The 25,509-nt window shown below is 39.1% G+C and overlaps 2 protein-coding genes across 8 annotated transcripts in view; one reads left to right on the forward strand and one right to left on the reverse strand.

The window, feature by feature from the left end:
• MCM9 (minichromosome maintenance 9 homologous recombination repair factor) overlaps positions 1 to 25,509 on the reverse strand; it is a 121,510-nt gene that overhangs the window by 71,440 nt on the left and 24,561 nt on the right. For 2 of the 7 annotated variants that reach the window (XM_063813395.1, XM_063813394.1), the window contains one exon: positions 9,403 to 10,238. The exons of the other annotated variants lie outside the window; for them this stretch is intronic. In XM_063813395.1, the coding sequence (XP_063669465.1) occupies positions 9,403 to 10,238 (836 nt within the window). Of the gene's footprint in view, positions 1 to 9,402; positions 10,239 to 25,509 lie in introns of those variants that run through there. 7 annotated transcript variants of the gene reach the window in all.
• Positions 8,956 to 24,095, forward strand: ASF1A (anti-silencing function 1A histone chaperone). The gene is made up of 4 exons (XM_016956222.4): positions 8,956 to 9,435; positions 15,678 to 15,793; positions 20,557 to 20,733; positions 22,334 to 24,095. Exons 1-4 carry the CDS (start codon positions 9,327 to 9,329, stop codon positions 22,544 to 22,546), a joined length of 615 nt encoding a protein of 204 aa, XP_016811711.1. The 5' UTR covers positions 8,956 to 9,326; the 3' UTR covers positions 22,547 to 24,095.

The following is a 25,509-nucleotide window of genomic DNA, read 5'->3' on the forward strand; positions in this document are numbered from 1 at the left end:
AGGCTGAGGCAGGAGAACGGGGTGAACCCAGGAGGCGGAGCTTACAGTGAGCTGAGATTGCGCCGCTGCACTCCAGCATGGGAGACAGAGCACTCCAGCCTGGGAGACAGAGTGAGACTCCATCTCAAAAATGAATAAATAAATAAAAAATAAAATAAAAAAGAAGATCTCAAATCAGTAATCTAAGCTTCTACGTTAAGACACTGGAAAAAAGAACAGTAAACTAAACTATTGGCAAGCCCAGGAAGGAAATAATAAATATTAGAGCAGAAATTACTGAAATAGAGAATAAAAATAGAGAAAATTAATGAAACTAAAAGTTGACAATCCTTTAGTTAGGGTGACCAAACAAAAAAGAAAGAATCAAATTAGTAAAGTCAGGAATCAAAGATGGGGCATTATTATTGACTTTACAGAAGTCAAAAGGATTGTAAGGGAACAGTGTAAACAATTTTACATCAACCAATTAAGTAACTTAGATGAAACTGACAAATCCCTAGAATGATACCAACTACTGAAACTAACTCAAGGAGAAAAAACAACCTGAATAGACTATAAACACAGAGGCAATATTAGTAATAATAATTTTTAAAACCACCCATAAAGAAAAACAACACAGATAACTTCATTAGTGAATTCCACCGAAAATTTAAAGAATCAAACACCAAATTTTCACAAACTCTTCTATAGAGAGAAAAGAGGGAGAAGCACTTCCTAATTCATTCTATAGGCAGTATTGCCCACACACCAAAAATCAGACACAGACATCACCAGAATACTAAAGATCAATATCACTTATGAATACAGATGCAAAAATCCTCAACAAAATACTAGCAAACTAAATCTAGCATTATGTAGAAAGGATTATACACCATGACCAAGTGGAATTCACTCCAGGAATGCAAGGTTCATTTAACACCTGAAAAATCAATCAATATGGTATTCTCGTTAGTAGAATAAGGGACCAAAAAAAAAAAAAAAAAAAAAACCAAAAACATGATCATCTCAATAGAAGCAGGAAAAGCATTTGACAAAATTCAATACCCTTTCATGATAAAAACATTCAACAAACTAAGAACAAAAAGGAATTTCCTCAACCTGACAAGAAGCATCTAAAAAAAACTCACAGCTAGTATCATTTTTAGTGATAAAGGACTGAAAATTTTCCCATTAAGATCAGGAACAAGACAGAGATGTTTGCTGTCACTATGTCTATTCAACATTGTACTGCAGGTTATAGACAGAGAAATTGGGCCAAAAAGAAAAAAGAGAGAGAGAGAGAGAGAAAGAAAAAGAAACAATAGGCATCCAGAAGGAAAAGGGAGAAATAAAACTATCTCTATTTACAGATGACATGATCTTGTATACACAAAATCCTAAGAAATCCACTAGAAATTTATTGGAACTAATAAATGACCTCAGCTAGACTGACAGATACCAAAAAAAAAAATCAATTCTATGTCTACACACTTGGCAAAGAAGAATCCGAATTTAGAAAAATATTTCCATTATAATAGCATCAAAAAAAATAAAATATGTAGGAATAAATTTAATCAAGAATGTACAAAGCTTATACTATGAAAACAACAGGCCAGGTGTAGTGGCTCACGCTGTAATCTCAGCACTTCAAGAGGCTGAAGTGGGAGGGTGGCTTGAGGCCAGGAGTTTGCGACCAGCTTGGGCGACACAGTGAGACCCTAGTCTCTATGAAAAATTTCAAAAAATTAGCCGGATGTGGTGGCACACACACACACACCTGTAGTCCTAGCTACTCTGGAGGCTGACGTTGGGGGATCACCTGAGCCCAGAAGTTCAAGGCTGCAGTGAGCTATCATTGTGCCACTGTGCTCCAGCCTAAAAAACAGAGCAAGATCCTATCTAAAAAAAAGAAAGAACGAAAACTACAAAACATTACTCAAAGAAATTAAAGGCGAACTCATGTTTACTGATTGGAAGGCAGCATCATGAAGATGGCAATACTCCTCAAAGGGATGTATAGATTCAATGCAATCCCTATCACAATCCCAGGTGGCTTCTTTGCAGAATTGATAGAGTGATCCTAAAATTCATATGAAAATTCAAGGGATGCAAAATAGCCAATATTGAAAAAAAAGAACAAGGTTGGAGGACTCACACTTCCTGCTTTCAAAACATACTACACAAACCTAAGGTCATCAAGACAATGTAGCAGTAGTATAAGGACACAGATCAACAGAACAGAATTGATTGTCCAGAAATAGACCCATACATTTAAGGTCAATTCATTCTGAGAAAGGTTCCAAGCCAATTCATTAGGAAAATAGTCTTTTCAACAGATGCTGCTGGGAAACTGGACAAGCACATGCAAAAGTATGAATTTGGACCCCTTCACAGCATATACAAAAATTAATTCAAACTTGATCAAAGACCCAAATGTAAGGTGCTAAAAGAATAAAACTCTTAGAAGAAAACTCAGGTGTAAATCCTCATGATGCTGGATTAGGCAATGGTTTTTGAGAAATGACATCAAAAGCACAATCCAACATAACGAAAATAGATTAAATGGGCATCATCAAAATTAAAAGCTTTTACACTGCAAAGGACACCACCAAGAAAATTAAAAGATAATCCAAACAACTAGAGAAACTTCTTGCAAATCATGTGTTTGACAAAAGACCTGTATGTAGAACACATAAGGAACTCTTACAACTCAATGATAAAAAGACAAATGACCCAATTTTCAAAATAGGCAAAGAGCTGGCATGGTGGCATGCTCCTGTAGTTCCATCTACTCAGGAGGTTGAGGTGGGAAGATCACTTGAGCCCAGGAGTTCAAGTCCAGCCAGGGCAACAGAGTGAGACTCCGTCTGTATTTTTTAAAAAGGGGGTGGAGGGAGTGGCTAAGGATCTGAATGGACAGTTCTCCACAGAAGATATACATAGGGCCAATAAGCATATGGAAGATGCTTAACATCTTTAGCCATCAGGGAAATATAGACCAAAACCACAATGAGATACTACGTCACACACCACCATGGCTATAATCAAAAAGACAAACAGCAAGTGTTGGTGGGAATGTGGAGAAATTAGAATGCTGGTGGGAATGTAAAATGGTACACCTGCTTTAAAAAACAGTCTGGTGGCCGGGCACGGTGGCTCATGCCTGTAATCCCAGCACTTTGGGAGGCAGAGGTGGGCGGATCACAAGGTCAGTAGATCGAGACCATCCTGGCTAACACCGTAAAACCCCGTCTCTACTAAAAATACAAAAAAATTAGCCGGGTGTGGTGGCGGGCGCCTGTAGTCCCAGCTACTCGGGAGGCTAAGGCAGGAGAATGGTGTGAACCTGGGAGGCAGAGCTTGCAGTGAGCCGAGATCACGCCACTGCACTCCAGCCTGGGCGACAGAGTGAGACTCGTCTCAAAACAAACAGACAAACAAACAGAAAACCAGTCTGGTAGCTCCTAAAAAGGAGTTACAGTATCTTACCCAGCAATTCCACTCCTAAGCATAAACCTAGAAAAATGAAAACATTTGTCCCATCCCATGCAAAAATTTGTACACATATGTTAATAGCAGCATTTTGTGTAATAGCCAAAAAGTAGAAACCACCTAGATGTCCATCAACTGACAGATAAATAAAACGTGGTATACCTATACAATGGAAAATTATTGGGTAATAAAAAGGAATAAAGCATCAATATATAACACAACATGAAAGAAGCATCAAAAATATTATGCTTCAAAGATGCTGGTCATAAAAGACTACATATTATAAGATTCCGTTTATATGAAATGTCTAGAATAGGCAAAACTATAGAGACAAAAAGTAATTCAGTGCTTGCCTACTGCTTGGGGGATATGCTGGGGAGGGGGATGTGCTAAAGGCCACAAAGCATCTTTTTGAGATCATGAAAATACTCTAAAATTGATTGTGATGATGGTTGCACACCTCTGAATATTCTAAAAACTATTGACTCAGATGCTTCAAATGAGTGAATTACATGTTATGTGAATTCTATCTCAACAAAGCTGTTACCTGAAAAATATTACTGTGTAATCATACCAGGGGGTACTTAGAGGTGGATTCTTTGCATGCCGGATTCAAAGCCTTATCAGGCACAAATTCTACCAACCAAATTTCTACCAATTAATTACCTATTAGCTCATTTGTGAAGCATTTCCCCTCCCTATCCTTTCTGGTTTTTGACTCTTTCTAAATGACCATGCATATGAGGCCTCCAATCTCACAAAGCCTACATGCCTAGCTTCTGCCAAGCGTGACTCCATCTAATGTCATTTGTCTCTATAGTAACCAACTAGAAAAGCTGCTATGCTTAGTAATGGCTTTGTACGAGCAGTGGTCTAGCCTAGAGATGTTTTAAAGATTTGAGTCCTCTCTACCGATTACTGCTTTTTTCCTGGTATTAAAAAGTGAACCTCTGATGAATGAGAGCAGTAGAGGGTTAGAGAGAAGAGGATGGAATATATTATAAAACATGAAGGAAGATGGACTGCAAGTAGAGACTTGAGATCAAGAGGAAACGAGTTTAGAAAGACCTTGATTGATAAGAGGACTAAGAAGACACAGACAAAAAACTAGGTATAAGAAACAGAAAATAATTATTAGGCATTTCCCTTCAAAATGGTCAAAAACAACATAATAATATACACACCAAGAAACTGTCAATAAATGTAATTACAGTGCTTCAGAAAGCTGACTGATGTAACCTATGGCTATGCAAAAGGTGTTTTACAGTATAGTCCAGCTATGGATAAGGGATCAGACATAGCTTATACCTTCAACAAACTTCTAACACAATGATGGGTAGAAAAGAACACAAAACAGTGAAACTTTTATTAATGACGTGGAGCAGAGAAAGGGAGAGGGTACGCTATGTAACAGACATGGAAACCTTATAAAAAGTATAAGGATGCATTCCAGGATGTGTAGCTCCATCCCCCACACCTTCCAAGGGATGCCTTTTTCAACAGGAGGCTTGACATCTGTAGTACCCCCGTGGGGAGCCTCCCCCAGCTTTGCCTTGGCTGGGTCTCCTTCTCTCTCCCAGTATACACCTGGACCAACCTCATTAATGGAGCTTTGTTCCTCAAGAGTTCATTAATCAAGTCATTACTGGAGTGTCCGCCAGCCTGTGGGTTCTTCCAGAAAATGATACCAATCTATTTTTTCTACATACAAAGCCCACTTTAAAATTTACTTGACATGGTAGAGAGTACAAAGGTACTAGGACAGCCATCAGAGGAATGGGTTTCTGAGCAGCAGCATCCTCATTTGTTATATGGGATGATATCTTACCCTCCTACCATTCCTGTTTGTGAGGCTCAAAAACAGGTATTTTAAAGTTTTTTACAAATTGTCAAGAAAACATTTTTTCTTTTGCCTATTTTAACATAACTGGTTACAGGTGCATCTAACACTTTCTATTTCGCATCATACTTACTTGATTAGTTACCTTTCCTACTGAACCATAAGGTCTTTGTATGTCTTATCTTTGACTATTTCTCACAGAGCCTAGCATAAAAATTTCACATAACAAATGCTCTCTGTATGTATGTAATGAATTATTATTGAAATCATTATTGTACAATTTACTCCATTTAGAAATGTCTATGAACTCCATCAAATCTCTAGTCTATATTTATAGAGAAAATTTTATTTAAAACTATCATTAAATTTTGACATCCTATTTCTAATAAATAAAAAGAAGCCTCTTAAACTAACTAAAGACCATATTAAAACAAGCCTTACATGAGGAATTTTTTTAAGTTGGTAATAATACAAATGAGAAGACAATTCAACACAGTGATTACCCCAGGTGGAAATCTAGATTTGAACAAAAGCTAGAGGTTAGTACTTCCATTCCTATGATAACTTTTGCAGTAGACAGGGGCTGACACTCAATTTAATTCCTAGTTCTAATATATTTTAATTTGGCACATTTTGATTTAATTCAATTTTAGTATATTTGAATTCGCTCTTTCATCTTGTTTTGTGTATGACCTCAATTTGACTTCAAGTTTCACTTCTCTGTAGAGGAGTCTTGAAACCATGCAAGTAAGCTGCATCTTGTGTCTTCAGAATTCAAGCTATATGCCCAGTGGTATATACTTCCTCTGAAGAATGGCAACAGCACCCCACTCCACATACGCCACACCCTTACTGGCACGGCTAAAGGACGATGTCATTTCACCCACAGGAAGTGCTTGGGAACTGACCAATATTGGGATTCAGTAAGATTAGATGCTCAAATAAGCTTAATTCTGAGGGGAAAAATATCTTATAGCTATATTAGGTTGTTAGAGCTGCCATAACAAAATATCACTCACTGGGTGGCTTAAACAATAGAAATTTACTTTCTCACAGTTCTGGAAGCTAGAAATCCAAGATCAAGGTGTTGGCAGGTTTGGTTTATTCTAAAGCCTCTTTGCTTGGCTTGCAAATGGCCACCTTTTTGCTGTGTTTCCTCTGTGTGCGTGTGACCCTTGTGCTTCTCTGTAAATCTAAATTTCCCCTTGTGAGGACGCCAGCGAGATTAGATTAGGGCCCACCCTAATCACCTCATTTAACTTAATCTCCAAATACAGTCACATTCTGAGGTACTAGGGATTAGTGCTTCAACATACGAATTTGGGGGAGACATAATTCAGTCTAAAACAAGAACTAACTAGTTTCATGTATTTCTGCCCTAAGCACTAGTTTAGGCTTTGTTCTGTTCATCTTAGAGCCGATAAAATCTCTCTCAGCCATCCTTCCCCCAAGTAACCCATAGTGAGAAGTGATTGGGGGATTACATTCCATGCAGCCCTCCAAACATTATGTGGGACCCCCTTGGGTACTTAATAAAGGAAGACATTCACAGTGACCCATCTGTTGTACAATTAGATGTTTGGGAGTCACCAAAGTTGTTCAGCAACAGGTCCTACTGATTGCCTCTGAAACCAGAGAGAGGCTTTCACAATTCTTTTTTTCCTACAGCATACCAGTTAAATTAGAAATATGCCAGGACATATCTGAGGAATCCTTTCGGTCTCTCCTGGAGTAAGGTAGTATCAATGGTGAGGAAACTATTGAACAAAGTGCTCAGCGACCCTTTAGTATTTCTGACAAGCAATAATACAAGAGTTAAGACAGGAGAAGCCTGGAGCTAATTCTTGCAGCTTCCAGTGAAATGTTGGGGAGTTTTTTCTTCTTAATTACTGTTGCATATGATGTGTTAAACAAAAAATTTTAAAGAAAATAAGCCAAATTAGTGGCATTCAGGTAGATCTTCTCAGTCCTTCGTGCTGCACATGCACCAAAAGTGAGTTTTACAACTAGTCTCATTGTAACACTTACGGTCAGACTGCAAAATGCACCTGATTTTAACAAGCATAAAATGTCGTTTTTATGAGACTGACTAGACTCTCCTCTTAAGAGTACCTGTAATAATCAGACAACTGCATACACCAGTCTCACAGGAGTTTCAATCTTCAAATGGTCATTTTATCTTACATATATAGAGTGTCTTACAGCATACAGCAATTTCCACTTTATCTGCTAGTGTTAGGACCAGCACTAATAAGAATGAAGAGTATGTTGTTTATCAGCCACAAAAATCTGTGTCTATCACCATGGTTTGACTCTTAATACTCTAATGTCACAAACAACTGGCTTGAAGAAGTGTTTTCTGGTAGGTCCTATATCTAACTGTTCAATCCACTGACAAAAAAAGGGAACTCTTCCCCACTCTAACCGGTTTTCCTAAATGTACGAGGGGTTGACATTAGCTGTCTCACATTAACTTTCAAAAGACTATCAGATGAAAACGTTTCATCAAAAGCCACCTACTTAAGTATGAACAATGACCAAAGAATGACAAATCAAAATTCTGGGCACTATACTAAGAGAAAACTCTTCCAGAACAGATACTTAAGAATTAATTTTCTCTCTGAATTTGGCCAAGTTTGGTGGTTTCATTCACAACATTTAAGGAAAAAAATGATGGTTTATGGCTAGCAGATAATAAAACAAACCTTTATACCACTTACTAAATAGAAACGGTTTAGGCTCACAAATATGTTAAAGCTTTCTCTTTCCCCGCAATGGTAGCCAAGCAGCATAAACGAATCAACATTTCCTCAGTTCAGACCTCAACTGGTTACAGGCAAGCAAGGGCTCCTCAGAATTTGCTTTACTAACGGTTTAGGTCAGAAATTTTTTTGAAGATCAAATGTCTTGCTATGTCTTTGTGTTCTTTTTCCCATCTCTATTACGTTTGTTGCCCTGTTGGTCTCCTAACACTTCCATTTTCTCCTTTTATGTTCCTGCTATGCTCTCCAAATGGCAGTAACCTGAAGTATAACTGATCACACCTCTTGTGATTTTTTTTTATTCTAGGACTTCCCAGATCTGGACTCCGAAGAAGACGCCCAGGTGCAAGCCCAAAGGTTACCTATTTAAATTTTCCAAGCACAGTGTGTAGAAAATCATTCCTCGCCCTTCATTTTGTGTTGCTTAACGGCGCTGTCGTGCCTAAACGTAGATACTGGCCAAGAGCTAGATTTCCAAAATGGCTTTGCTCCTTTCGAGCTGACATCGGTCTATAACATGCAATTTATTTCCCCTGCAGCCAATCTTTCTCTCTACTCCAAATACTACCCGATACGCAGAAAGCTGAACCTAACCCTGTGTAAACACCGACTCTCATCTGCTAAATTCAGCAAGGCCGGCAAAGCTGTTGCACTGATGTAAAAAGAGCGTTAAATCAAAAAACCAAAAAAACAAAACAAAAAAACGCCAAAACACCCACACGAAGCCAACTGGAGGGGCGGGCGTCGGCCGGATCGCGCCCTCCCGCCGCGGCCACGCCTCCCCGCCGCGGCCACGCCCCCTCCGCCCCTCTCCGCGCCGCCACCGGCGGCCTCCGCGCGGGCCTCCCAGCCCTTATTCCACTCACTTTGTTCTCCGCCTTTGTCCTAATCCACACCAGCAGGTGGAGCCGCAGTTAAAGTTTCCGAGTCCATTCCGGGAGCGGGAGCCCATCTTGCTGGCTGCCGAGGCCCTCGCTGGAGGAGGAGGGTCAGAACTCGGGTGCAGCCAATCGAGGGCAACGCTGCTACTTATCAGAGCAGAATGGGCTGTAGTTTAGTGAAATAGGAAAGCTGCAAAACACTGTGGAGTGCTCCCGTGTAAATAAAAAGAGGAAAAAAGTTTCTCAAGTCGCCGCTGCACGACGTCTGGCCGGCGCTGGAGCGGGGGTCTGCGCTCTCCCGAGCGGCGGCGCGCTGGACTTTATTGTGCCGCAACCAGCCCCAGTTCCCATTGTTTGTGTTTTTTTCAAAATATGGCAAAGGTTCAGGTGAACAATGTAGTGGTGCTGGATAACCCTTCTCCTTTCTACAACCCGTTCCAGTTCGAGATCACCTTCGAGTGCATCGAGGACCTGTCTGAAGGTGAGTGCGGCGCCCGTGCGCCCGGGCTGTCAGTTGCGGGCTGCAGACGTTGAAAGTTTCCCGGGCCTGGCCTCGCGCTGGGCGGCTGTGTTCGGCGCCTGGCGGCCGCGAGCTGCTCTGCGGAGGGAAACTTGAAGTTGATGGACGACGGCCGCCGAGGCGCGCGCGGCTTTCCGCCGCAGCCCAGGCGCCTGCCGGGCTCAACTTGCGAGGAACTTGTTTGAGCGGAGGAGCGGAGGTAGCCATGTTGTCAGCTTTGTCTGCGGGCGGGCAGCTCGGAGACCCGCACTCGCTCCCGCTGCGCCGCCTGGGGTCGCGCCGGGCTGGCTCCGCGCCGCCAACAGCCTCCGCGACCCTCCGGGCCCGGGCACGGAGGCTGGGAAGGGAGAGGCTGTGCGTGTGGTCGCGCCGGCGAGTTCGGAGCGGAGCCATCTTACCCCGAGTCGAGAATTGGGCCAGCGACCCCGGCGCACGGCGCCTCCTCTTGCCCCGCCGCCCGCCTGCCCCCGGCGAAAGGCAGGCAGGCACTCTCGAGAGCTCACGGTGGAGTCGCCGCACTCTCCGGGCTGGCCATGCCTGGCCGCTTCGGGGAGGAGAGCGAGGCTGTCCTCGCGCTGATTTCTGGCTTCCTCGACCAACCAGCGGGGGAGGCGGGCGCAGGCTCGGCCCCTCCGCGCCGCGGGCTGGGCGCCGGCGCTCCCCGGGGGCCGTGGGTCCTGTTCGGCCGGTCCTCCTCGGCCGGCGCCCGGGATGCGCCGGGATGCTGGCGCGCAGGCTCCCCAACCAACGTGGACTCCTTTCCCCTAATGACGAAAAGCTAATTTCAGGAAGAGAAATAGAGCTGAGCTAGGAAGTTACATTTAACCTAAAAGCAGAAATAAGATACTTAATTTCCAGGACTTAATCTCTGCCTTATAAATAGTCTGAAGGAAGACTTTCTTCAAGACCGTGTTGAAATCTAAAATAACTCCACATCCAAATACAGAACACACCCTAAACATAAAACACAAACGTAGGCTAGGAAATTAAGGTAAACTCCTCATGTCAGTCCAAGAATTCTTGGTATTTTTTCTACATATATTTTAAGGTCTTAAAAATACGTATTTTTAATATCTTTAGTAATAAATATTTAGAAAGCTAAAACGACAATTATCTTTGCTTTAATTATATTTTACTAAAGTAATTCAGTGCTTCATTTGCCAGTTTTGAAGGGGAAATAGTTTAACTTCATCGATGAGGGACATACTTTGAACTAGAAGTATATGTAAAAAATGCATTGAAGATGATTTGGCTAATCGTGGCATGTAAAACTTTTCATTTTAAAAACTAGTTTTTAATCTCTAAAATGTATATATCATATGTAAGGTGTTAATTTTAATTATAAAACAATATATATTCATCGTAATAAACTTTTAGAAAGTTGTACAGGCATATATAAAGTTAACAGTTCTCTGTACTCAGTGCCTTCCCCTATCTCCTTTCGGTAATCACAATTATTACTTTAACATGTGCCCCCGTTTTTTTTTTTTTAAACCTATATAGAGCATAAATGCACATACATATATAGGGCAAATTTTGAAAGATGATTCATTTATTAAAATAATTTCAAATAGGCCATTGATAACACTAAGGGGTATTTTTCTTATTACTCTGAAGTCATTTGATTACTCTCCCATGATACTACTATTAATATAAGCATTGCAGCTACCAGGCCCATTTTTCACACCCAACAGTAATTTTTTTTTTTTATTGCCAACTGCATATAAAAATAGACAAAAGAAAAACCATTGATCGGTCCATTCCAACTTATACCACAGTGTTTTTCAGATACACCACCAGAAGTTCTTCAAATTACAGGTATTTCTCAAGTGTTGCCTTCCATTTTAGGAGTCAGCTCTGAACAAAGAAGATAGATGACTCAGGATGTCGTTACAGGGCTTTTACATTGCATAGATGAAACCAGCCATTCATAAAGCCAAAACGTTCCATTTTTAACTGGGATCCATTCAGAACCCAGCTGAATCACATCAGGGTTTTACAGTATTGGTGTCAAAAACATACTTATTTCCAATGGTATATTTCACTTCCTAGGCACCATTACTGAGCATTTATTTAGCATTTTAAAAAATATTTTAAGCTGAGTCATACTGAAGCTGCAAAGGAATCTTTCAAAAAGGTGCCATGCCTGTATACTCCACCTAGAGGCTATGTGGATTAAGGAAATTTTTACTTAGCAAAGGCTTCTAATAGGTTCCATACTTTTATATTACAGTTCTTTTAAAAATTCTGTTAAAATTAAACTATAGAATTTTTTTTTTTTAATGAGACAGTGTCGCTCTGGCACTCAGGCTGGATGGAGTACAGTGGTGCAAACACAGCTCCTCCCTGCAGCCTCAACCTGGGCTTAAGCAATCCTCCCACCTTAGCCTCCTGAATAGCTGGGACCATAGTCAATGTGCCACCACATTGGGCTAATTTTTTAATTTTTTGTAGAGACGGAGTTTTGCCATGTTGCCCAAGCTGGTCTCGAACCCCTGGGCTCAAGCAGTCCTCCCACCCCTGCCTCCCATAGTGTTGTGATTATAGTGAGCCCACTGCACCCAGCCCAAACTATAGAATATTTTGAAAAGAATTTTCTTAATAAGTTATTTTGCCTCAAGTCTCAAAGCAGAGTTTGGCCACCGTTTTTCATACTTTCATCAGTAGCCCCAAACATTCACTTTCCTTTAAGAGCTGCCCTGTAGCTTTGCTTCAGAAAAAGCCTTGAGGAATATCTGGTCTTAAGGTAATTTGGTTCTTTCTAATATAGGGCTTATATCAAGGGTTAAGACAGCCTGAGACCCTGGCTGGATGTGCTTGATGGTCACCAAGACTGTACAAGTTTTGATTGACCATCCTGCCATTCTTAAATTTATATATATATATCTCTTAATTACAGCTACTGTCAATTGAATACTTATAATATACCAGAATTGAGCATGGTGCTTCATACTTTCCAACTTCAGCTTGTTCTAATTCCAAAGCCTACATACTTTCCACTAGACCACAGGTCTTCCCAAGTAGTGTAATTAGCTAAAAATTCTCTTGATGACTTCCCTCATTCACTCACTCTCTCACCACAAATGTAAATACTTTCAGGCTGGGTAAATCATTTAATCATGATTACTGTGATTAAATAAAAGTTAACTTTAAAATAAATGAACAAATTTCTTCACCTGAGAACTTATGTAAAACATCTGACCTTACCCTTCCTCCCTCAAATACAGGGGGCAGAGGAATTAAATGAAAGCTGGGTTAAAAAAAAAAAAAAAAAAAAAACTGATGCGAATGTATAAAAGGGTATTGAGCATGCAAAACTCAGCAACTGTAGCAAGCATCCCATAAACATAAAAATCAGTGTACAAGTGTTCCCTGAGTTGCAGCCTGTTCTTGTTAAGGCTAGATTATCTCTCCATCTCCTCTGCTCTCACTTCCCCTGCAAATAAATTCCCTTATTCCACTGCTAATTTCAGAGCTAGAAAGAATTTATCTTCCCAGTTAGGTTTTCAGAAGAAGCCCGGGGTTTGTAGTTACAGAGGCCAGCCCGGCCCGGCATAGCTTGGATTCTGATTCTTTGATGTACAAATTATGAATTTGTGTAGATTACTTAACCTCTCAGAGTCTCAAGTTATTTGCATAATGGGGATAATTTGATCTATATGACGAAGCTGTTGAGGTTTAAACAATAGGTATGAAGTAGAACTAATGCCCAGTATATAGTAGGTATTTTCTAAAATAGGTTTATAAATTATGGCTATGTTCCTATGCCAGTCCACAAATGCGAATTTATACCACTTAGGATCAAGGGCATTATATGTAGTGATACAATTATATATGAAATTAAAATTCATGAAAACCTTTATGTAATAATTTTTTTTTTTTTGGAGACAATCTCGTTCCATTGCCCAGGCTGGAGTGCAGTGGCGCGATCTCGGCTCACTGCAACCTCCACCTCCAGGGTTCAGGCGATTCTTGTGCCTCAGCCTCCCGAGTGGCTGGGACCACAGGCATGTGCCACCCCTAATTTTTGTACTTTTAGTAGAGATGGGGTTTCACCATGTTTGCCAGGCTGGTCTCGAACTGCTGACCTCAAGCCATCCAGCCACCTTAGCCTCCCACAATGCTGGGATTACAGGCGTGAGCCACTGCGCCCAGCCACTCTATGTGATAATTCTTAGTCTTAGCCTCACTTGGCTAGTTTAGTACCTTTCACATCACTTTCTTAAAACAGTTTCTTCACTTGGCTTTTGGGTCACCTACCTCATTTGCCACTTGTTTTGTAACTTAATTTGTCCTCTTATCTTTGGAGGGCTGAAATCTCACTCCCTAGAGCAAGCCCATGTATTTTTATGGCTTTACATATCATTGACAGGTTCCAAATTTTTATCCTGCCTATTCAGTATCTCTACTTAGAAGCAGACATCTCAAATATGTCTAAAATGAACTCCTGATTGCTCCCCCACCCCACATCACCTCCCTGCAAAAGTGGCTCCTGCTGCTTTCATCTTCAGAATTTTATCCAGAATATAACTGTTGCACAGCCCCATGGCCACACGAGGTCCATGCCACCATAATTTCTTGCCTCAATTATTGAAATATTGTTTCTTCCCTTGTCCTCTTACACTCTATATTGAACACAGCAATCAAAGCATTCCTTTTAAAATGAAAGTTGGCTCCTGTTACTGCTCTGCTCAAAACCCTCCGATGGCTTCCCATGCCACTCAGTGTGAAAGCCAGAGTCCTTATGATGGCCTTCAAAACCGCATGATCTGGCTGTTCCCCTCATCCTCAATCATAGGGTTCGGTGCTTTCCCCCTTCCTTTCATTCTGCTCCAGCCCTAGCCTCCTTGCTTTTTCTTGCCAAGTGTGCCCTACCTCTGGGCCTTTGTATTTGCTGTTCCCTCTGGCGAGATACTTATATTGCCTACTTCCTCTCTATCTCCATCAACAGATGATCTCAGGAGATGTCAGATGCAGCACCCTGCATCTGGAAGTGTGCTGGAAGCTGGAAATAGAAATGGTCTAGTTCTAGGACAGAGCCATGACATAATAGGTCCTCAGAAAATGATTGCTGACTTAATAAGAGAAAATAAAAAAGGAGCTTTCAGTTGATTGTAGTTTACAATACAATATAAATAAGCAGTACGTTACTATTTCTATTATCAATTTAGGGAACAAAAATATCTACAGTTACACAAAAATGGCCACACATGGTGGCACTAACTAGATTGTCATGAGTGACCCAGAAACTCACCCTTTGGGAGTGCTTGTGTAACAGTGTGTTGAATGCAAGAGGCAGGCCCCACAGTGCAAAATACCCAAAGAAGATGAAGAGGTCTCTCAGAGATGGTTTGTATTACAAAGTTATCTTCTTCCTCAGCTAAACAGGAGACTCCTCCAAAGAGTTCTACTCATCTCTGGGTTCACTTCACAGAACACATTGTAAAACATGCTCAGTAAAATCCGCTATATTGAATTACATATAACGCCTTGAATTGCACCTGAATGTCTTTTCCTCCTGCCTATCTCCACTGTGTATACTCTATTGTATCACGTGGTATAAAGATCTTGGTTTCCTCTGCCCAATTTAAAGAATGTATGACACAGGGGGGTGCTGTAAGGGAAAAACCCTACCATTGTTCGTTGACAGTTGATGAGCTGAAGCCACTTACTTCTGAGCCATGAGGGAGGTTTTACCAATAATTTTTCTACTTTGGAGCTCTGATTATTTGGATCTCTGCAGCATAGTATAGGGCTGCCCTTCCAAAGTGTGTTGAGAAGGGCCGTAAAAGATGATATACAAAAAAAGGGGGATTCCATAGCCAAATAAATTTGGGAAGTGCTGGATTAATGTTACTGGTGTTCTTTACTGAAGGATGTCTCAGAAAACTTACTGTGCCAGCATGCTTTATGAATCCTCAAGACAAGTGTTACAGCATTTCCCAAGTGTTTGACTATGTTATCTTGTTTGTGAGGCACTGTCCAGGAACTAGTGTTTCACAAAAGAGTATTTTGAGAAACTCTGATCAAAGTGTGAACTCTGATAAGAACTTTATAAGGAGCATTTCACTGCCTTTCTGGATTGCTATGAGAAGCCAATTTTAAAGCCAGTAAGTGGCTAAGTGGACATTAAAAGGGTCTTTGATGTCATCTGGTAATGTAATTACTGAATATGAAATAATGCTTTGGTTTTTTAACCCTAGACTTGGAATGGAAAATTATCTATGTGGGCTCTGCAGAAAGTGAAGAATACGATCAAGTTTTAGACTCTGTTTTAGTGGGTCCTGTTCCTGCAGGAAGGCATATGTTTGTATTTCAGGTAAGATTAATCTTGGTAAATGTGTATGCCAAATATGTTTCGAAGTAGACTATTATTATCTATTATCTTATAACCGTTATCCCTTTCCTTTTGGGTTAAAGAACTGCTTCTGCTGCATTCACTTTAAATCTGTTTCCATCATGTTTTAGGCAGTCTCTGTGTCACAGAGGAACTCTTACTTCCTGGTTTTATATGCTGAGAGATGTTAATGTGACGTTTACTTTAGAGAGATGCACAACCTACAGTAAATTTTATACTGTATCATGGCACACAGGGTGGTGAATTTGGGGCTCTTCCTGTGAATAGCACCTCAGTATCAGACTTCCAAGGTGGCTGTCTAGCAACCCAAAACATGGATTCAAAATATCTAAAACTAACTGGCATTGTTAGTAATATGCATCTTCAGTTTATGGTTTCAGCCACTGTAACTGATGGTGATGTAACAAAAACAACTTTATTTCAGCATAATCAGTAGTTGAGCTAGGTTAACAGATACGTTTAGTGGATAGAGATGTGTGGTCTTGGGTCATTGGAATGACATTCCAGAGTTTACTAAAGCATCTTATAATCTACATTATCTTATAGAGGACTACTTTTGCAAATTTACTACCCCACTAGGTATTTGTGAAGAGAATTTCTAGTAATAAAAATTTTGTTCTTAGATACCACTGAGAGTATTTGGATCTATACCAAGGCTTCAGACATTGTCTTCTATATTCAAAAATGTTATTTCTTTTAATCCATGTTAAATTGCTATATGGAACCATTCAGTTATTCCTCAATTATGCATGCTTATTTATAAGGGAGATGTTTGTAATAGACCAAAGAGTAACTAGCCATAGGTTTTTTAAAACTACTATTAATTTCTGTTACAAGTATTTCAACCCAGCAATGTCCCATCAGTTAAGTGGAACTCACTGAAAAGACTTAATCCAGAAAGAAAATCTAACTCTTCCTATGCCTGACCTCTGTTTTCTCACTTCACAGATGGGACCAATTTAAATGAATACCGTTGGTCAAAAAATCCCATCAGAAACTGGCAAAGAATCACTTAGACACATGCCATCTCTAGAGCTGCTACCTTTCCCTCCCCTGTCCTAAATACAGAATTTAGAATCTTGGTTTCCTAGCCTTAGTACTTTTGATTAAAAAGCAACAAATAATCTACTGTATCTAAAGAAATAGCTAAGAAAATCTCAAATATACTAATCAAATATATGAATTAAAAGTGCTGTTAATCAAAGTTGTGTGAGTGCATAACCATGTAAAAGACATGGGTAACAGAATGCCCTGTTCTGTAGAAGGAAGCACTGCAGTTATAGATATAGGTCAAATCCCGACACCTCTGTATTAGCCATGTGTGGCTTTACCTCTCTAACCTCCTCCCTTAGTCATTCCAGTCTTCTATAAAATGTGGATAATATTCTATCTCATTAAAATGTTATGGGGAATAAAACAGTATAATCAGTCACTCATAAAGAGTGCCCTATTCCTAAAATTAGAACTACATTTTTATTCTCTTAACTTCTTGAAATTGTTATATAAAAAAGCAGGACTTGCTTTGACCCACAGGCCTAAGGAACCCATACTTTACTGATAATTCATGATACAGTAAAAGAAACCTGGGTTGACATGTACTGATAATACCTTTTTTTTTTTTTTTGGCTACTATAAGAACTTACAAATAAATGCCTTGTTATTGAAACAAACCCTTGAAAATCTTTTGTGTTTGTTATTAAGCATACTCCTAAGCTTTTGGCTGAAAGTGCTGTAGCAAAAAAAATGTATTCAAAAGTATTTCCTGCTGGTGATCTTCACGTAGTTTTACCTTGGTGTCAGTGTACATGTTGCCAAAAAGAACAGAGGAGGTACAATGTATATTCAGCCTAAAGGTTTTACAGAATTCACCATTATCAACAGAAAGAGACTAAATTACAGCTTTTGTTTTGTGTTTTAAAACTACTATAGTAATCTCTTGGTCTGCCATGATTTTGCCTCTCTAAATAGTTAAACATGTCTTTCTTCTGAGTGAGTCAAAGGCTAGCAGGAAGATGTCCAGACATCTGCCTAGTATTGCCAGCTAGAGTCAAAACAAAGATCTCTGCTCATTACTTCTGCATCCTAAATTATTTGAAAGGCCTGTAAGCTTCTCTACTTAAATTTGCTCAAACTGAATCTTTTTCAAATTGTAAAATGCTTTTTAAAAGATGTTTTATATTTACAACAGATTTTAAAACAGAAACATGCCTAGAACCAGTTTACTGAAGGGAACCAATTTACTGAAGGGAAGGGGAAGAGTTCTCATAGCAGTACTGAACTATTATATATTTCCCATCTCCACCCACTTCAGGTATATTAGAATCCGTTTGGGTACACTGAAAGTAATCTAACCCCTCTGTGCAGGGGTGTGTAGAATCTCTAAGACAAACAGCATATTCTCCAGGACAAGGCTGGCTGTCCCTATCCTGGTGTCTTGCCAAGAGATCATAAACCCCTTCAGGGCAGGAACTGATTTACGAATGAATTCCAAAATACTAAGTGCTCAGAGCTGAGCCACACGAGATTATAAAGATGAACTGGATGGGACTCCTGCCCTGGATAAAGCATAGCATCTAGAAGAGAAGACTGAAAAATAAACATGTTTAGATCACAGGGCATACGTTCTTAGATAATTTGTGACAAGAAATATCAGCACATAAAAAAGGAATCTATTGATTCTACCTTCTGAGTTAGAAAGGGCGTCACTGAGAATACACTCGATGTAAGCTCCAAAAAAGATTAAAAGATGAATTTTTCAGGATGTGAGCGAAGGACCTTTCAGGCCAAGGGAACAGTATGTTAGAAGCACAGGGGGTGAAATATTTCTTTTTTAAATTTGTTTTTGTAGAGATGGGGTTTCGCCATGTGGCCCAGGATAATCTCAAATTCCTGGGCTCAAGTGATCCACCCACCTTAGCCTCTCAAAGTGCTAGGATTACAGGCGTGAGCCACCGTGCTCAGAGCATGAAAAGATTATCACCACGTTTTAAAGAACCTGTGTGATTCATATCTCTAGAACAATGGTGGAGTTAAAGGAGGTATGAATGGAGATATTGGCTGGAGACAAACTGAGAAGGGCCTTGTCAATGAAGTTAAAGAACTGAGATTTTATCCCTTAGAAAAGGGAATACTCATCTGAGGGTTTTAATAATCTGAGGTTTTAAAACCAAAGAGAAAGGAACAGATCTGTGTTAATGCTGGTAGCAGTGCAAATGATAGGCTAGAGCTGGGGAAATCAGTTAGAAAATTCTAAGCAATATTCCAGATAGGAGATGACATGAATTCAGCCTCCAGAAATGAAAAAAATGTTGAGACTGACTAGATGTAGGAGATAAGGGAGTGAGGCTGACTGAGGTTTTTAGCCTAGGACACTAGGTAGCGATTTTATGCCTTTTTGTATCATCTACCTGTGTTAGGCATACAGTAAACAACAGTCTTCAATTTTCGCAAGCTAAGGCATTGGCTAAAGTGCTCATCTAGGCCCAGGAATATTCCTTGGTACCCTGGCAACAGGTAAGCTAATTTGCTGAGACTTGATCCATTTACTACCCAGAATGGCTGCCTCAGATGCCTCAGCCATCACTGCCTGTGTTCCCCAGTCTGGCTCCTTCCATCCGGTCGTCTCATTACTACCTGCACCCTACCATGGATGGGGCCCTGCCCTTTGCTCATGCTCTTAGTCTAGTCTAACTCAATTTACTTTCTGCATTCCTCAAGGTTCACCTTACAATAGCTTGATTTAAAACAAGGTCTTTGACATCTGCCTAAAGCAATCCTTACCTTCACTGGTTTCCACATTATGTGTGGTTTAAAGAGCATACTATATTGTAGAGTCTAGCAAAGTAACTATTCATAATAGAGGATTATTAATATTTTTTGAAAATCTGCTATGTAGCTATTTCTATCTCATTTTCAGTTTTGTTTTGTTTTGTTTGAGACGGAGTCTCACTCTGTCGCCAGGCTGGAGTGCAGTAGTGCAATCTCAGCTCACTGCAACTTCCACCTCCTGGGTTCAAGTGATTCTCCTGCCTCAGCCTCCCAAGTAGCTGGGACTACAGGCGCGCGCCACCATGCCCAGCTAATTTTTGTGTTTTTAATAGAGATGGGGTTTCATCATGTTGGCCAGGATGGTCTCAATCTCTTGACCTCATGATCCACCCACCTTGGCCTCCCAAAGTGCTGGGATTACAAGTGTGAGCAACCACACCCAACCTCATTTTCAGTTTTATACTAATTTACTATTAGAATACCTGTGGGGGTGGTTGAGTGGGTATGAGAATATAAGTATCCTGGGTTGAAGAGGGAAACTGGTATAATAAACATTTGTGGCCAACAGTCTATGAGGAGATAATTTAATACTTACTAATTTAGGTCTGAAAATTATGACTGAAAAGGTTAAAATCAATTGCTGACTATAAAGGTTTTATAATGAATAGTGTATAATCCTTCATGAACCACCATGCAGTGTAGCCAGAATTTCTTCCTTTTACAAGTGTAGTCATGCTTTCAAGTATCAAGGGTCCTTACATATATTGTGGCAAAACATGAACTGTCTTTTCCAGCTTATTATAAGTCAGAAATGAGCATTTTCCTTCCCAGTATGATTTCCAAGTTTTTCTTGTTGCATCCTCAACTGATGGTTCTAGGTAACTGAAACTCCAGTCTTGCCTGCCACTAACAGCCTTTTGTGTGTGTGTGTTTCTTTTCTTTTTAATTTATTCTAGGCTGATGCACCTAATCCAGGACTCATTCCAGATGCAGATGCAGTCGGCGTAACTGTTGTGCTAATTACTTGTACCTATCGAGGACAAGAATTTATTAGAGTTGGCTATTATGTAAATAATGAATATACTGAGACAGAATTAAGGGAAAATCCGCCAGTAAAACCAGACTTTTCTAAGGTAATGTTCTTACTATTCCTTTTTAACTACTTTTACTATGCAATTTTTAAAGCAGTTGCTATTGCAATTTCATAGTATACTGTTAAAATAGCTTTGAGATAAAATAAATATGAGGTCCTTATGCCAACTGGGCAAACTAATTATTGTTCCATTACCATGGATGACTTCAAACCCTACCTTCAGATGAGTCATTAGTAATTAATGTAGGCAGACACCTTGAGCATCTCTGGTTTAGAAAAATGAAAGTACCTCTTTTTTTTCTGAGATGGTTTCCTGCTCTGTTGCTCAGGCTGGAGCGCAGTGGCATGATCTCGGCTCACTGCAACCTCTGCCTCCTAGGTTCAAGCGATTCTCCTGTCTCAGCCTCCCAAGTAGCTGGGACTACAGGTGTATACCAACACGCCCAGATAATTTTTGTATTTTTAGTAGAGGTGGAGTTTCACCATGTTGGCCAGGCTAGTCTCCAACTCCTGACCTCAAGTGATCTGCCTACCTCGACCTCCCAAAGTGCTGGGATTACAGGTGTGAGCCACCACGCCCAGAGAAAGTACTTCTTGTAAGACAGGCCTTTGTTTATGGCTTTCTTTATAGCATTTCCCATATTGATTATTCCCATCATGATTCTGCTCATTTCAACCTTTAGGACAAACAAATGCATTTTTGTTGTACTAATTATTCAATGATGATATTTTTGTGTGTAACTCTTCCCAAAATTATGAAAGTTTTATGTTTGTTTTTCCTATGAATACGGTTATCTCAAAACACCTATATGCTTTATCTGCTATTCTTAGAAGTTAAACTAACAGTCTTAAATATTTCTGGTACTGAAAACAGCTTAAATTCTCAGTGAGAAGCTGAAATCTAGGATTCAGCATTCTTAAAGATACTTAGTATTTTCTGATTTTTCACTGGGAACTATAACAGTTTGGTAACTGGTGATTTTGTGAGAGTGCAGAGTAAATGAAGTTGAACATGATACTCTATCTGCCAGACCATGCAAGAAAAATTACATGGCAATAGAATAGAATGTTCTCATGTTCTCCTTTCTGATAATAAGGCGGGACTATTTTTCACCCTTGTTGTGGTACCTTCCATTGATCCAATTTGTTATCCCTGAAGCACCTTATATAGCACAAAAGAAACAGGACTGTTTCTAAAAATGAGCCATCTTTAAAAGGTGTAGGAAACCATTAATAATAAGTGGTATTTGACAATTTTTCATTTTCCTTTGAAAACATACCAATCTAAACAACATAGTAGCTTGTTAAATAAAGCATATTCTGAAGCATTCACTTTCAAAAATGAGGAGATTCTTTCTTTTAGAAAACAGAAGTATAGGAGTTAAATAGTTAAAAAGCCAGATGAATCCCCTCAGATTCTCCGTATCTTGTTTCTGTTAATCTAAAATAACTTCTTTGCTACAGCCCTAGTCGTTACATCTTATTAGTTATATTTAAGGTACTTAACTTGAATTATACCTTTGTATATGAACTTAGCCCTTTAGGAGTACTAACATGAACCATTTTATTAAGCTTCTATTTGTATATGGTGATTTAACTTTCTTAGTGTTTACCATTTGTATGTTTCCTTTTTCCTCTAGCTTCAAAGGAATATTTTGGCATCTAATCCCAGGGTCACAAGATTCCACATTAATTGGGAAGATAACACAGAAAAACTGGAAGATGCAGAGAGCAGTAATCCAAATCTACAGTCACTTCTTTCAACAGATGCATTACCTTCAGCATCAAAGGGATGGTCCACATCAGAAAACTCACTAAATGTCATGTTAGAATCCCACATGGACTGCATGTGACCACCTACCATCCCTTTAGTACAAATTAAGCTATTAAAAATACACAGAACTATTTCCCTGAAATTCCGTAAGTACATAGTCAAAACACAATGTGAAGAATTTGTTTAAAAACATCCTGTAGAAAGTTTATAAGAAAACCAGTATTTGAACAAATTGTGGAATATAAATACAACTATTTTTAAGTAATTTTTTTCTCTAATGTGTTATTTTATTTGTTCTGAAACTAATCTGATTAAAGCATATATATTATTTTCTTCTCCTTTATATGTAATGAAAGCACTTATAAAGAAACATGAATCATTAGACCAGGTTGTAAAGATGTCTTGGCCTCCCAGACAGTCTTTGGACCACTATTTTACTGGCCTTTGAAAGAACAAAGTTTACTTCAACTAAAATGTTTCTTCCTGTGAAGACATATAGTATCATTTTAATTTAAGGGGCAGATTTCCATTCTTTTTTGGCATGTCCTTAAAAAGAGGATTTGAAATCAACTATATGCTACCAAGAACTTTAGGATCCAATTTTCCAAGCCACCGTGAAGCCTCTTATGTCTATTATAGTTCATGTGATGTTGGACAGCATTTGGTTTGTTTGGTAAGAGAAGAACAAATATGGCTAATTGTTAATAAGGTCCCCTGGCTATGGTTTTTGTTCTTATAACAGAGTTTAGAATATCAGAGCATTTCTTGAATCATACATCATTATTGTCCAGTGAATTCAAGACCAAATACAATATCGGGAGAAAATACAAACTCCCTGTGTTTAAGAATAGGAGATTATAATGGCTCAAATTGGTTCATTTGATTTCTAAAAATACCATGACCTTTAAAAATTCTTTTAATAGATCATGTTATTGGCAGTATTTATATAAAAACCATGGATTTAGAAAGGTATATTTAGCTTTATTATAATAGATACGTTACTATTTTGGAAATATATATATTTTCACACCTGTAGTACTCTTCCCCATTTCCTCTGACACTCATGCAGAATGAGATCAGGCATATTTGTGGTTGACATACTCTAGATAGCTTTTCCAACAAATCTTTGAAAAGCAATCTTGGAAAGGAATTCATTAACTAAATGGGGTAAAAGGTTTCTTTTTCTTTGAGAGTTAAGTCCTTCCTCAAAAAATTTTCTTATGCTCCATAAAATTGAGGTAGAATATTTTCATTATTCTTGCAGCTAAGCAAGACAGCCATATGATGCAGGTTATGCAGTGCCTTCATATCTAAAACTTTTATACTGCACTTTTTAAAGCTTTTATGTTGAGGAAAGGAAAAGGGCATTTGTCTAAACATGGATTCTGAGTTGTATATATTTCCTATCATTCTAAAAAAGTGAATTTGTGAAGCAAAGTTTTGCCAGATGTTAAACTTTGAATTTAATATACCAGATTATTAAAATATTGTCCATTAACTAGTTCATAGATTTTAAAAGTAAAATACTTCTGACTGTTAAAACTATATAAAGAAAATCTCATTTGTCTAATTGCAATTAAAAATGTTAAAATATTAAAATGAAAATAAAAGCATTACTTTCCAACAAAGAGCTCAGTGGTTAATATAATAGGAACAACATATGTGCTTATTAGAAATAAAGCATATATAGCCAAATCACCAAATAAAGCCATTTACTGCTGAGTTTTTATTCTGACTAATTATAACAATCTATTTGTAGTGACATCAAAGGGTTAGGTTTTTGTATCAATTTGTAAATGGACAACCAATTTTCACTTAAGCTTGGGACATGCGAACCATTACCTTTTGTTATCTTAAATTTTATCACTCTAAGAATTTTTTTAATGACTGAAAATAGATTTAGACTTCAAACATTAGAAACTAAGAAACTGTAGCACATAAGTTTTTTTTCCACCCGGTCTAGCGTCATTTGCCAATACTGTATCTGAAGAACTATTTTCCACCCTTTTGCTCATAGTAAATAGCTGTGTCCTAAGAATATAAACATGAACCAATGACTTATGCCACTAAGATGGAGGCATTAAGGGTATTATTTGGGCTGAGAAAACATTCCAGAGGTCTGAAGAAGTATGCATGCATTTATTTGCCCATTCATAACCTTATACAACTTTAGGCTCCCATATAACTATACCCTCTAATTTTAGGATTTGGGGTTTCTAGCTTTCCCAAGAATGTCTATGGCAGCAGTTATCAAAACTTTTTACCATAATCCATGGTATAAAAAACTTAGGGCCGGGCGCAGTGGCTCACGCCTGTAATCCCAGCACTTGGGGAGGCTGAGGCGGGTGGATCATTTGAGCTCAGGAGTTCAAGACCAGCCTGGCCAACATGGTGAAACCCTGTCTCTACTAAAAATACAAAAATTAGCCAGGTGCGGTGGTGCACATCTGTAATCCCAGTTACTCAGGAGGCTGAGGCAGGAGAATCACTTGAACCCAGGAAGCAGAGGTTGCAGTGAGCTGAGATTGCATCACTGCACTCCAGCCTGGGCGACAGCACTAGACTCTATCTCAAAAAAAAAAAAAAAAGACTCCATAACAAGTTTATATTTATGTTAAAAAATTTCATGAAAACACATCTTTAGTGCACCTTTACTATGCAGTATTTTGGTTTTTTTTTATTGTATTTTACTTTGAAAGTGCTAGTTTTGACCCACTGAATTGACTTTTATGACTCTAATGGGTTGCAGTACACAATCTGAAGAAAGGCTAGTGTGGCCCTTTGGGTAGACCAGAAGTAGCAATAACTATTCTATAACCGTAAAATTTATATTCCCTATACTTATTCTCTCATATTTGGATTATGATCTTTGCATTAAAAAGGAGGAAATGTGCTAATATACTTTTATACTAATTCACTAATCCAGTGAATCAGCAGCAATTCACTTTCAAACTGCCCAAATACTCTGAAATTACCAATCATCCACTTAGATGGCTTGGACTCATTTCTTAACACTCTACATAATTACTTAGGAAACATTCC

This window comes from Pan troglodytes, chromosome 5, assembly GCF_028858775.2.
Source record: "Pan troglodytes isolate AG18354 chromosome 5, NHGRI_mPanTro3-v2.0_pri, whole genome shotgun sequence".
Classification (NCBI taxonomy): Eukaryota; Metazoa; Chordata; class Mammalia; order Primates; family Hominidae; genus Pan; species Pan troglodytes.

Coding starts and splice junctions, on each gene's coding strand:
- ASF1A (XM_016956222.4), top strand. CDS start 9,327: ATGGCAAAGGTTCAGGTGAACAATGTAGTGGTGCTGGATAACCCTTCT. Junction 9,436..15,677: donor CATCGAGGACCTGTCTGAAG/GTGAGTGCGGCG, acceptor TTTTAACCCTAG/ACTTGGAATGGAAAATTATC. Junction 20,734..22,333: donor TAAAACCAGACTTTTCTAAG/GTAATGTTCTTA, acceptor TTTTTCCTCTAG/CTTCAAAGGAATATTTTGGC.